Source organism: Fragaria vesca, linkage group LG5, assembly GCF_000184155.1.
Source record: "Fragaria vesca subsp. vesca linkage group LG5, FraVesHawaii_1.0, whole genome shotgun sequence".
In the NCBI taxonomy this organism is placed as follows: domain Eukaryota; kingdom Viridiplantae; phylum Streptophyta; class Magnoliopsida; order Rosales; family Rosaceae; genus Fragaria; species Fragaria vesca.
This window is the reverse complement of record NC_020495.1, coordinates 26,175,729-26,189,899: the sequence shown is the minus strand read 5'-3', so window position 1 is coordinate 26,189,899 and position 14,171 is coordinate 26,175,729. Positions and strand designations below refer to the sequence as shown.

General features: G+C 36.4%; 2 protein-coding genes and 1 non-coding gene across 3 annotated transcripts; 2 read left to right on the top strand and 1 right to left on the bottom strand.

Annotated features, from left to right (window-relative positions):
* Positions 1 to 2,403: 2,403 nt before the first annotated feature.
* On the bottom strand, positions 2,404 to 5,980 carry LOC101302565. Its single transcript, XM_004301813.1, has 5 exons — positions 5,748 to 5,980; positions 4,806 to 5,039; positions 4,290 to 4,373; positions 3,299 to 3,428; positions 2,404 to 3,189 (listed from the first exon to the last, which is right to left on the bottom strand). Exons 1-5 carry the CDS (start codon positions 5,978 to 5,980, stop codon positions 2,404 to 2,406), a joined length of 1,467 nt encoding a protein of 488 aa, XP_004301861.1.
* Positions 5,981 to 7,198: 1,218 nt separating this feature from the next.
* Positions 7,199 to 7,271, top strand: TRNAE-CUC. The gene has a single exon. It is a non-coding gene; the product is annotated as a tRNA-Glu (tRNA).
* A 310-nt stretch (positions 7,272 to 7,581) lies between these two features.
* Positions 7,582 to 9,675, top strand: LOC101308469 (GDSL esterase/lipase At2g23540-like). Its single transcript, XM_004300513.1, has 5 exons — positions 7,582 to 7,955; positions 8,077 to 8,207; positions 8,533 to 8,781; positions 8,870 to 9,125; positions 9,336 to 9,675. The coding sequence occupies exons 1-5, from the start codon at positions 7,673 to 7,675 to the stop codon at positions 9,557 to 9,559; spliced, it is 1,143 nt and encodes a 380-aa protein (XP_004300561.1). The 5' UTR covers positions 7,582 to 7,672; the 3' UTR covers positions 9,560 to 9,675.
* Positions 9,676 to 14,171: the final 4,496 nt, after the last annotated feature.

Below are 14,171 nucleotides of genomic sequence, written 5' to 3'. Positions count from 1 at the left end.
TGTATCGTAGTGTAGCTACCACAACCAGTCATTTTATTATGTTTTAATTTATTTATATTATCAATTGTGTTATTTCTTTCTCAAAAAAAATGTGTTCTAACTGTCTATTCATGTCCGTTTAACTGCATCCTGGTTCTTTGAATTTTCTCTCAATTTTTTACATGATTACGCAAAGATTTTTACCATAGGTGACAAAAAGAAGTTTCCACATATGAGTCAAAGAGGTTGAGCCACCCTTAACACCTAGCTACATCAAGAATGACCAATATATGTACCTTCATTTTGTTTTTCTTTCCTCAAATTTAGACTAAGATATATCTCATGCATTGACTATTAACTAAAGTTAAAGAACCAACAAATGTCAAAAACAAGGAACTCTTTTTTACTCGTGTTTCTTGTATACTAATCAAGAGAATGATAGTGCAGGGTCAATTAACCTTGCTGGCCTACACTTGTATAATTGTTTGTAATTCGTAGTTCTTAATCATCCTCGTCTCCATCAATCCTACACTTACAAATTGTCTCATCTTATAAATTATCATCAACGGGATCCATTTTTGAAAGGTCGCGTAGAAATGTTCTAGATACATACATGCATGAAATATCATGCTCCTATCATCCTACAATGTCAAAGCCAATCTGGTTTATAATTCAGGGAGATTATTATACATCATCTTGTAGTCATATGCACTCAAATTATTCCTTGAAAAATATTCGGCTTTTGCCAAAGCATAACATTTGTTACAAGCTAAGCAACTCTCCCCAAATCGATATACAAATCGAAAGCTCTGACTATATATGTGAAGGTTTTATTAAAATGAGACGTGGCTTGATTGTGTTTCAATTCAAAGGCAAATTCTTGGACATTCATGGTTGGAATGGTATTAATCAAATAATCTCATATCGAAGCCAGCCTAAGAATACTTGGTAATGCATTGTCTGGGTTGACCAACAAGGTTTCGAAAATGACCAAAAAGATTTGTCAAATCACGAGGGTTGGACTGCATGAAAAGAACCCTAAAAAGCTTCGAGACCAAGACATGCATGGATTATTCCATGAACAAACGACAAAGAATTAGGAAAAAATGACCCATGAAACCCTAGAAGGAATCACTAAGCCTCGAGGCTAGGCTTTTGTTTGTGCATGCTTGGCTTTGCTCTGCTACGATTGAAAAGCAGAAAAGGGGTTTTAGGGTTCTAATGGCATCCAATCCATGTCCAACTACTAGGTAAAATGTAGAATGATGTGCCTCGAAGGACAAGAACATGCACCAACTTTGCCAAAAAGTGGGGATTAGCTAAGCTGAAAGGATCCTTTAGTTAATAGAAATGAGAGTAAAGTATGATCGTCTCTTTTGTGTTGTCAATGCTTTTTCCTTTTTACGTGGGGGGTTTTCTGGCTTTTCTTTGATATTGGATTCTCTTCTAGTTCTTACTTGAATGGTTTTGTAATTAATGGCCTAGAAAGGCTTGGCTTTGTTAGTCTTTTTATAAACAATCATCATCGTTTGTGGAATCATGGAAAGGACTTTCACTAGCTAGTTTCAAATTCTGGGAATTCATTTTGGGTGCGGATGAGGAAAACGTGCACTTAGCATTAGGAAATTGACAATCATATTTGTAGAGCATATATCATGATCAAGGAGTCCATAATCCACATGATGGAGCAATTAAGAGAGATTGGCATTGTCTGGCGAGATTTGGTAGTATTGATTTAAGTTCATATCTATGGTTTTATTTGTGAAAAAAAAGTTTGTATATGATGAATCTTTCAAATGCAACATTGCGGTTGTAATGCTTTGGCATGATATTGCTATAGTATTGTTCAGATGGTTAGCAAGAGTCTTATAAAGCTAGTGGCATATATATGGGCAGATGGCAGATTGTCTTAGCTTAACCCAAGCTCAAACAAATACTCAATTGTCATTTCGATTTTCGAAGCAGTTGGGCACAACTTGGGCCATGTAGAATGGATCTTCTTGCTTGGGATGTCAAATTGTCAACGAGAGGTCGATTCTATAATCTTGACTGTCAAGGGCATATGGCTCTCACCTGAGATGAAAGACTAACAAATCCATGAAAGCGAAACGTGTTCTATGATAGATCTCATTTGGTGCATCCAAGCGATTCAAGAAATAAGGTGCAAATATACGACTATATGGTAAATGCTCATTAAATTACCACTAATGTCAAATGTCATGTCCTACAGGTTTTCTGGGTCACCATAGGACTTGGACAGAATTCAGAATGTTTGGAAACCATAACTTACATGCACAAAAACATGGTTTCTGGCAACATCAGCTAAAACCTAAAACTACTGCTGAAAACAGATAACAGCTCATCTTCATGGTACTTCTCAAAAACAAGGTCAGGGCACCTCTGAGCTAAGGTTTTTGCAGCATGTTAATTCCCCTTACGCCTCTGCCTCAGTCTTCCAGCAATACTGTCTGCACTTGGTTCAGCCACGACAATGCGCTTCTTCCTGAGCTTTGAACTTCCTCTCAATACAGTACAGCTATCACCGACATCTTTGTTATCAGTAAACAGCACACAGATTTCTTTTTTGACTTCCTTCTCTGACAAGATTTTGTTTGCATCCTGCTCACCATCTGGAATTTTCTCTTTTGCCTTCGAAGCATCATCATCATGCTCAGCTTCTTTCTGACGTCTCCGCCTTAATCTTCCACCAATACTATCAGCACTTGGTTCATAATTCCGAGCCCGCTTCTTTTTGGACATTGAAGTAGTTTCTAATCCGTTGGTACTATCACCAAGTTTCATATCCACACAATCCATTTTAATCTCTTCGTCTTCTTTATGATTATTGGTGCTGCTCTCAGATTGAAACTTTGGCAATTCAAGGGGGTCACCAACCATGTGGTCAATCTCTGGTAATGACAATGTCCTCTTTGCAGAAGTTTGGTTATTGATGTCTAGATCTGCATTATTCTGCTTTTCATCATCTTTTTCACTCTTAAACTCATTGTCTCCTTTCTGTTCACCCAGACGTGTTAACGGACCAAGGTCATTATAATCAGCCTTGAGATTTTCTTCATCCATATCTGGGACGGGAAGGGACCTTCTTGCAGAAACTTGCTCAGGTGTCTCTGGAGTTTGCACTAAACTTGTCTCTGCATGTCGGGTTTGAATGAGATAGTGTGCAACTGATTTGAAGCCTAGTTGTACTATCTGGGAAAGTAGATACGATTAATCTTAGCTCCATATGCAAGAGGAAAAAGAAAAAACAAAAGCAAAATTACAAAGTAAAAAAAAATTGAGGCATGATTTTGAAAGCAACCTTCCTGTAGAGAACGCCAGTGGGAGGCCATCCTTTTGCTGTCCGACAGAAACTACAGTTGCAAATTCCACGACATACGGGGCAAATCCACTTTGGATTCTCAATGGCCTCAAGTACATTCTCCCCATATCTGCTCCAACAAGATAAATAGTATCAGCATTGGGCCAACAACTTTTAGAATGTGTATATAGCAACCAGGAAACTCCAAGGCTACAACATTGCAGTGTGAAGCATTGGGCTATGATTCTCTATTTCTCTACAAGCCATATGTGTAGAACCACAGATTGTAGAACACTAGTGATATAATATCTACCAGATGTTGAAACTTAAATCGATAAAATTCTGCTAACCATCCAATTTAATTTTTTTAGGGTAGTAAATGACCATCCAATATGTTATGACTGGTTTTTATAGTACCATTTAAGGTGATGACTATGAGGAATTCAAGAGCAAAAGTTGACTATCTTTGGAGTTTGATGGTTTAGGAATCATAAAATCTAGAACTTCAAAGCAATGCAGATGCACATACGATATACATAAAGGCTGCACAAGGAGGGAATGATAACTAGTAACATATGAATATGTTCACCAGCCCTTAATTTGGTGTCTTTACTATAAAAATTGTGAAACCATATGTTATGATGAGTTTGCTAAACTGAAGTCAATCTTGCAAATTGCACAAGCTTGATACAGTTTGTTTGATTCATAAATTGGAGGTAAGGAATATAAGGTTTGTATAGAAAACATGGCTTCAATGGCCAAAGACTATCTATACCAACCTAGATTGGTGGCATGCACATGAGGAATAGGTAACTTATGAAGTTTTAACAATCAAAGCACCTTAAGAGGGAAGGCAGGGAATCTACAGTTTTCAGCCTCTTTATGACATCATAAAGAATCTCAGAATTGTTTACAAATGAATGCAATAACAACATCATAAAGAATCTGACAAATGTAAGAGCAGGAATAAAGTTTCAAGAGTAGAATTTACCTCATGTACAAACAGTCACCACAGAACTGGCCATGGATCTTATTGCATTGGCTGCATTGAGTACGATATCCCAGAGTCTTCTGTCTGTAACACAGCATTTCAAACCTTCAAGTATGAAAATAAACCAGGAGAAACAAAACAAGAACTCCTAGTCCAGAGTTCTCAGTCCGTAACACAGCATTTTAATCCTCGTGTGTGTGTGTACGAAAATAGACGAAAGAAAAAAAAAACAAGAACACTAGTTGCTTGAGAAAATATAGCTGCTGGGACACAATCCATAGCAAGAGAGGCAACTTCAAACTTTCCAGGTTTGGATGGCATTTCATTAAGACTAGCCAACTAGTAACCTGGATTTTCAGAGTGACAGTATGTGAGACTCGAAAAAGACCATGTTTAATAACCTGCTCGACTTAACTAATCTTGTTTTAACGTTCACCCCCTAACACTTAACATTAGATTTCTCAATTTATCTCTTCTATCCAAATTAAGGGTAACATTATCTAAAGAGTGATTTACCTGCACTGATGACAAGTCTTTCCTCTAACAGGATCATAAATTCGCTTTCCATCTTTCCCATAACCGTCCTCAAAAAGAGTCCAGCTCTTTTCAGTGTGACCCAACAGCTTTTCATGCTCTTCTGTGTAAATCTCCGGTTTTGCACCCTCCAGCATAATACTACCCATTTTCATACCCTCATCCTTCTTGCCCACAGGCGCCTCCGTGTTGCTCACCGGACTTGAATTCTGCAATCTGAACCCACAAACCACAATTAAGAAGAAAAATTGAAGTCAGCCAAATTATAATTAAAACACGCAAGTACTTGACAACCCAGTCCACATTCTTCAAATACTAAACTGGTATATGCTTGGTCACTATAGTCACAAACTCATAATTAGAAATACTTTTAAACCCACCAAACTTACACAGGCCCAGTCAATTCAGAGTCATAAACAGTCTAAACCACAAGAATCAAACACCAAGTTGCTTAAAGATTTGATCTTCATATAAAAGTTACTGTTTATCTCTGAAATTGCATTTTTCTCAAGATTCCCACACAGATACATAACAAGGTTTTGAACCCACCACTCCACCAGACTAAGATAGACCCAGCAGAGATTAAAGCTTCTTTTACTAAACCCATAAACAATTCAGAGTCAAAACAGACTAAAACCATCAGAATCAAACACCCAATTCCTTAAATATTCAAATTCTACAAAAGTTACTGCAGTCTAAAAAGATTGCATCTTTCTCCATAAACAATATACAGATTTATATAGAGACCACAATTTTGACAACACATTAAGTACTTCATAGTCAGAAACAGTGTAAAACCACCACAATCAAACACCCATTTGCTTAAAGATCTCAACTTTACACAAAACCCAGTAGTTACTGAAATAAATATTGCATCTTTCTCAAAATTCACAGACAGATTCAAAGAGGGTAAGATGGTATCACCTAGAAGATCGGCGAACGGGGCCTGGTTTCCGAATAGGAGATGCTCCAGAAGACGACGTCGTTTTCGAGTAGCTCCTTTTGGGGCCCTTTTTGGCCTGAAACTGAAACTTGAGCTCAAGTGAGATGTCAGCAAGGCCGAGCTTTTGCATTCGTTCAAGGTTTGCTTTGATTCTTTCATCTCTGGAAAGCTCATACTGAGACTTGTTCTGGGTCTGAGTCATGTTCATCATCATTGAACTCACTCACTCACTCTGTCTCAGTGTCTTCTTCTCTCAGACTCTGACTCTCTTTGGCTATTTGTGTATTCCCAAAAACCCAACGGTCCGTTTTGGAGCCCAAAATGGAGATGGTAATAAAGGAGGGAGAGAGGGTTAGTGGTACGCAGTACGCACCACTTCCTTACGAGTGTGCTTCTATATTTGGGATAACTTCCAAAATTTTCCCCCACATTTACAATTTATTTGAATTTTTTCCTTCTGAAGTTTTAGGAGGATCCTAATTATATCTGCTAAAGATGGAAGAACCTTCTGTTATAAAGGGAAATTCAACCATTCGTGTTGTATATTTGAATAACTAATGTTATGTTACACGTGCAAGATTATCTTGTTCTTTCTGATGCATTTACAATATTTTGTTTTTGTCGAAGTTGTTATTGTGTTAACACAACTATTAATAGAACGTTACTATTAATAGGATGTGTTAAAAAAAACTAACAACAGAGACACATATAACACATTCGTTTTTATTAATCAAGCGTGAACATGGTAACTCATTCATTTTATTGATTTAAACAAGTTCTCACTCCAATGTGTGAGTTTGTCACATTTTGAATGAATGAAAGCTTTTAATCAAAAAAAAAAAAAGTTTTAAAGCTATATAGCAAACACTCAACAAGTTTAGTTTTATACATAGTACATTGACACTCATGAGTCATGAATCACGTTTTATACATAGTACATTGACACTCATGAGTCATGAGTCACGTTACTCACGTACGTATGGACAATTATTAGAAGAGTACGTTGCTTAATCTAAAGTCCTTATTTCAATTTCTACATCACTTGACTCTATATCAAACACAACATACAAGTGAAAAATTGACGATTTTATCCACTACAAGGAAAGATCATGTACTAATTGATGTGCAAATTACACGAACGAAAGAGCAAACTTCGAGCTGACCAAAACATATATGCCAATGAAAGAGGGGCTCCTGAAAGAGGTTCGGATTTCGCTTTCATTTGTGTTACTACTTTCACAAAAACTAAAACAATACCACAAAAGAAGCTCAAGTAGTCAAGTTATAGCTATCAGTAATTCAGTATGCTAGCGCATATATATATCTCCAAGTTTGTATAATCCTAGAATTAAGAGACTTGAATCCAGTGCGAACATTCTGAGTAAAGAGAACGTTTAAGTTATCACTTAGGTGTCTTACTCTGACTACCACATCCGTTGTAGTCTAGTTGGTCAGGATATTCGGCTCTCACCCGAAAGACCCGGGTTCAAGTCCCGGCAACGGAATTTTTCCTCTCTTTTTTTCCAAAGTTTAACCCAAAATATTTGTCTAAGGAATCTATTTATTCTAAACCGAACCACCTAAAGTTTGGTAGCAGAAATCCATGACAATTGCCTCTTATGGTTATTTATTCTTTTCTGGGGACTTCTTATACTTTGTTTACTTGCACAGGCAACCTAACAATTCTTACCATTTTGAGAAAATTGCACCAATGTTGATGAACTACCTCATCAATATTCCCAACTCATCAACTAGCTCACGCTTGTACCACTATACAAAAAGGCAGTCATACCCAATATTACGAGACTTGGTTAACATAATCTTACAAGTTTCTCCAATTAATGGATGCTTTTGTGAACAAACATGGTGCTTATATACTTCTCAGTATGCTAAGTGTGAAGCAATCATGATCTTAGCCATGGCCATAACAAGATCTTATATCACTCCGGCCTTGGTAGGCTTGGTTCTTTTACTTATCAACAACCTGAGTGATTTTGCATATGCTGCTGAGAGTGAAGGGTTAGGAGCTTCTTTTATCTTTGGTGATTCCCTGGTTGATTCCGGAAACAATAACTACTTGCCGACACTGTCCAAGGCGAATGTCCGTCCTAATGGGATAGATTTCAAGGCATCCGGAGGAAATCCCACCGGACGGTACACCAATGGTAGAACTATTGGTGACATAGTTGGTAAACTTTCTGTCACATCATTTTGTGAACTAATTTAGTGACCGGTTATGTTAGTATCGATCTAACATTCGAAAGGAGATGTGATATGATTTACCTTATATTTGTTGTTCTGTTTATGCAGGTGAAGAACTGGGACAACCAAATTACGCAGTCCCATATTTAGCTCCTAACGCTACAGGGAAAGCAATATTGTATGGGGTCAATTATGCTTCAGGAGGAGCAGGGATCATGAATGCAACTGGAAGAATATTTGTTTGTTTCAAAACCTATAAAGATCACTTTCTTTTAGTTCAATCCGACACCTTTATGCAGTAATTCATTGCTTTCTTTAGGAAAATTTTCCATGGAATGGAAGAACCCCACTTAGATAAAGAAATTCACCATTAACCTCATCTGGTCATTTCAAGTCAAGAACATGCTAGCTTGTTCTCTAACATAAACATAAACAAGTTTCTCTTTACGAAAATTCTGCGATACTAACGATGATGATGCTATAGATATAGATTGTTATTCACGTTAAGCGAATTTCTAAAGTCTCTCAATCTTTTATCTGAGAGAATAAATGAATCTTTTACAGGTAAATAGGGTCGGAATGGATATCCAAATCGATTATTTCAACGAAACAAGGAAGCAGATTGATAAGCTACTGGGTCCATCAAAGGCAAAAGAGTACGTTTCGAAGAGGTCTATTTTCTCAATCACAGTGGGATCAAATGACTTTCTGAACAATTATATGCTACCAGTCATCTCCATTGGAGCAAGAATTTCTCAGACCCCAGATGCATTCGTTGATGATTTGATCACTCACTTCAGGGCTCAACTCACTGTATGCGTACATTTTACGTCATATTATTACGCTCTTAATTTCTAACCTTAACCATGAATGTTCACTAATTGATGATGAACTTGTGCAGAGACTTTATCAATTGGGTGCTCGAAAATTTGTGATAGGAAATGTTGGACCTATAGGTTGCATACCGTATCAGAAGACCATCAATCAGCTCAACCAAGACCAATGTGTGGAGTTGCCTAATAAGCTTGCGGTGAAATACAATGGCAGATTGAAAGACTTGCTTGCTGAGCTGAATGACAACCTCCCCGGATCAACATTTGTTTACGCAAATGTGTATGATCTAGTGTCGGAGCTCATTACTAACTACGATAAATATGGTAAGTTGCACAAATATTGTATATAATGAATAGCAAAGCCAAACGCAAGTGCTCATCATTATATTAACTTCTTTGAAACATCTCATCGAACATTTTATGTATTTCGATAAGACAACACATGAAATATATCCGATCGATGGTTTGAATTGCTAATCCGGTAATGAACAAAAGATGAAACTTATAATTAACACATGATTTTCTTAAACGCAGGATTTACAACTGCAAGTAGAGCTTGCTGTGGGAATGGTGGCCAATATGCAGGAATAGTTCCATGTGGTCCAACATCAAGTATGTGTTCTGATCGGTCCAAGCATGTATTCTGGGATCCCTACCATCCAAGTGAAGCTGCCAACCTTATACTTGCCAAGAAATTGGTTGATGGAGACACAAGAGTCATTTCTCCAATGAATCTCAGGCAACTTCGAGACCATTAACTGTGTAACCTGTATATATACGTTCCACTGTGCATGTGTACATTTAGTTGTACACTCATTTCTCTTGCTTTCTTTGTGAACTGTAACTAGTACAACCTTTGCTTTTCTTATTATGGATGTGATGTTATATACGTATTTGGATTTTCAGATTCGGATCCCATGGAATCGGGCCAAAATTTGACAATATAGAGCTGTTTTATAAGGAAACACTACAAATTGTTGAATACTCTGCATTTGCATTTGAAATGGAATTGAAATACCTAGAGGCTAGAAGCAATGATTGTCCAATATGAATTTGAGAATCCCTGTATTATTTGTATAGTTTCTTGCTTGAAATTTGAAAGAAAGACATTATAGACTTATTGTTACTGACATGTAGAGCTTGAAAAAAAGTGTGGTTTTACATCGGTACAAATCACTCAATAATAGATTGCAAGTATGATACTATCTAAATGAATTTCAACTTTTTCTGGATATAGAATTAATGTTCTCATTTGCTTAATAACTATGACTTGTAGATCTAATCCGTCTTTAATTTTACATCTTAAGGCAATAAGAACATTAGTCGCAAAATCTTAAGAACATCTTAATGAAACCGGTATCCCATTTGAGATTGAAATAACTACAAAGAGAAATTTTAAATACACACATCTAATCTCTTAATACACACCCCTATTATTTTATATTTCATATTAGATTTTATAGGTATTTTTAATTACAAAAACATCTATCAATTATTAGGGAAAAAAAAGAAAAAGAAAAAAAACTTCCTTTTCCATAAAACCTAACTCTTCTCTATTATTACTACGCATCAAAAGAAAAGAAATAAAAACCTCTTCTCCAAAATTCATCACTTGAATTTCGATTACTTTCATAATCACATGTACTATTTACCGATTCATTTGGGTTTTTTTTTTATAAACTTTAGATTTTGTCTTGCTGACTAAAAACTAGTTTTTAGACTAGTTTTTAGTTTTTATGCTATTAAACTTTTACTAGTTTCTTAACTTTGAAAAAATTATGTATATACTAGTTTTTATGCTATTGTACTTTTACTAGTTTCTTAACTTTGAACAATTATATATGTATGTTTAATATTTTTTTTTCTTCAAATTCTAGCCGATTGATGTCATATTAGACATTTAGAGTTCGAATATAATATTACTCTTTTGATTGTAATTAAATTGAAAAATATCAAGAAAAATTTATAACCCGATCAAAAAATCTAATAGAAAATAAAAGAGAATACGTAAAAAGAGTTGTGAAATAGTAAATATATAATAATTATATTAAATAACAAATTATTATTAGTTTTAGATATTGAGGGTATTTTAAGCAATTTGGGATGTGTATTTAGTATAATATTGAAATGAAAAACTAGATGGGTAGTGTATTAAGTAAGGGGTGTGTATTAAGAGATTATAGGTGTGTATTTAAAATTACTCAATTACAAAATGTCATTTAGTTATTGTTTTACGATCGCAAAACTCATACACTTAAATCTATCCAAATGTAATGACTAAATAAAAACATCCACCATGTTATAAATCAACCACAAAATAGTGAAAAATATTCTCTAAACCCTAAAAATATTCTATCCAAACAAAATCTTCTTTTTCTTTCTGTTTCTACAACAATGATACGATTTCATTTGGATTAGAGAGAAGTACGTACTAAGAAAACACATGTTTTTGAGTTTATCCGATCCATTTGAAAACAATTATATCGGTTGCTTGGGGTGTTGGGATCGATGTGAACGTTTTCAAGCATGTAAGATCATTTCTTCATGTGAGGGGAATCATGTCCACCGGAGAAAAGGCCAAGAATATAAGAGACAAAGAAAGAAAGAGAGAAGATTGAGAAGACGAGAGCCGAGAAGGGAATTCAGAATCTGAACCCAAGAAAAAGAAGCAGAGCAGGCCTCGCATTATAGCCAGTGATTATGGGCGACCGAATAATCCAGCACCACAACTAGTAGAGAGAGAGAGAGAGAGAGAGAGTAGGGCAAGTCCTGCTGGAAGGAGGAGGGCATTGGCAACAGTGTTTAGGACTGACAAGTTTTGATGGCGACTTATGATACTTTGCCGGAGACACTCTCAGCCTCGCGTGCCATTTGCCTCTCTTCGCCGACAACCACCTGTCGCGGAGGCGGGTCCCCAACCTGGTCTCTTCAACTTAGCTGGTGGCTTCTGAGCCGGATGAGAGAATCCCATTTCGTCTTACTCTGTATCCGTTACTGTCCTTTTGCCTGCTTCTTGTGTTTCTATGGGGATTGGAATAAAGGAAATCCAACTTACGAGGATTATCTTCGTATCTATGGATTATCATAACTCGAAAATGTAAGTGACATAGATGGGTAATTACTTCCTGTATTTGAAATATCATATAACATTGTTATGTAGTGTATTTGACTAATTATATAACTCGTATGAGAACTATCAGGAGGTGAAGAAAAAAAATAAAAGTAATTAAATACACAAATAAAAAATAAGAATAAAACACTTGACTCAACTCAATAAAATATATTAAAAGTTTTATAAGTCAAGTGGTATTCTGAGTATAAATAATAATTTCCTAACATAGATAACCAATAACAGCAGAACAGTATTACACAATATAAGTATTTTGACATCAACAACGACAACTGATTTTCGCTCGCATTACGTACTAATTAAAGATGAACTTTTAATCATGTTAGTGATAATTTTGCATGCACTTAGTCGTTTTGTTACGTTGAATAATTGACATTCTATTGGTGTTAAACGGTTAAACACTATAGTTTGCCGAACCATCATTTGGCATTGGCTTGATGATGAAGCTTAATGATGACTAACCAAGGTGCATGAATGAAACAAAACTCTATGATTATTGTGAGCTTAAGCGACTAATTAAGTTATGGTAGAGGCTCGGGATTAGATGGATCATGGATTAGAGAATGAAGATTTGTAGTTTGTTTGGTTTTGGGTGAAGCGGGAAATGCGGTGAGGAGTACGGACGAGGGAATCTGACGCGGACATGACGCGTCCGAAATCAGAGGAGAAATCCAATAATTGCTCCCCACGCTGCCCCGACATTCATGATTCTGTCGGTTCACTCTTGACCCACCAACCCAACTCACCTACCCGACTCCATCAATCCATCTCCGGTCCCTCTTTGACGGGTTTTACCCTAGTTACTCTGTAATTACCCGCTTAACTTATTCGAACACCGATTTCACTATGGGCACTCCGTAAACTACCTCATTCACTCCGCCATCTCTGGCTATTGGTTCTTGTCTTTCAGTCTCTCTGTGTGACTGGTAGGGAAGAGGAGTGGCCAGAGTGGGTTTTTGGGTCCCAAATTTTCAAATGAACACATTGCTGAATTTTTGGTGCAGATGGTACTCAATCAGAGAATGATTATAGGGATTTATTACTTTGAACTCAATTGTAATGAAACCATCGCCGAAATTATTGAATTTGTGTTGCTGGTTGGTTCATTGTAATTAGATGTTATATGTAAAGTTTTGTTCACGATACTTCTAGATAATTATATTAATGTCACATTCAGTAACGTAGTCTCATCACATTCAGTCTTATAATCTTATTGATATGTTATCATCGAATAATGATCGGCAAGTGTATAAAAAACTTGTAAAATTATTTAGTCGCGAAATAGGCATGAGTCGATCCATGACTAAGACATTTGGGCATCAAAGCAAATACCAATAAATATCTTTTCTTTGAGGAAGAATGTACCATCCTTAAACCCTATTTCGTACCCTTTTTTCTTTTGAAAGACATTAGCGCTAATGGCTGATTAAGCTAGTTGGAGAAGTTCGAATTGAACCTTGCGACCAAAGAGAAAACTTTGAAATGAACCATATTGGGAAAGACAAGTAGCCCCCATCTTCTTCTTCTCTCAATAATCTTACTGTTGTACACTACTGTATCATACAACGGTCGACTAAAATTGTGTTCATCAAACAATAACTTGGTTAAGAGACGGCATTCAAACCAATTAGTGAAGCTGTTATTTTTTCCCTTCCTTTCTGTACGTTTCTGGGTTCCAAGTTTTAACCCATCTTGAAGTACGTAGCAGGGTCCAGTACACTGACTGTAGCTTAGTGCCCAGTAGCTAGCTCAGCTACTTATACTACGTACGATTTTATATTTATGCTGTGGATCGATCATCGGAATATATGATAATATCCACCTAGTTTATATACAAAATATAATAAATAAATAAAATCTCATGCACAGTGCTAGGCATGCATGCAAAAGGTGAAAACTGACCCAGAATCATCAGACCAGGCGCTGCCTTTTTCTCTCTCCAACAATAATACCCATAGAAAATTGCTTGGCTTAATTTTTAGTCTTCCAATGGAAAATCAGGGATTTTGGAAATCCTTATTATCCATGCGTCTGAAAATTAAAGAAGGTCCATATTCGTAGCTGTAGTTGTAGCCGACCCTCACAATAAAACAGAGCTCTCTTCTGGAGCCGACTGATAATGTCGTGCTTAACAGAACACTACTGTAAAAGCTGCCCCTGATTCTGCTTCCTTGCATATATGCCTCAGAAACCCAACCCTGTTTCACTATTCCAAGCACCACCTCACTTTCTCTCTCTCT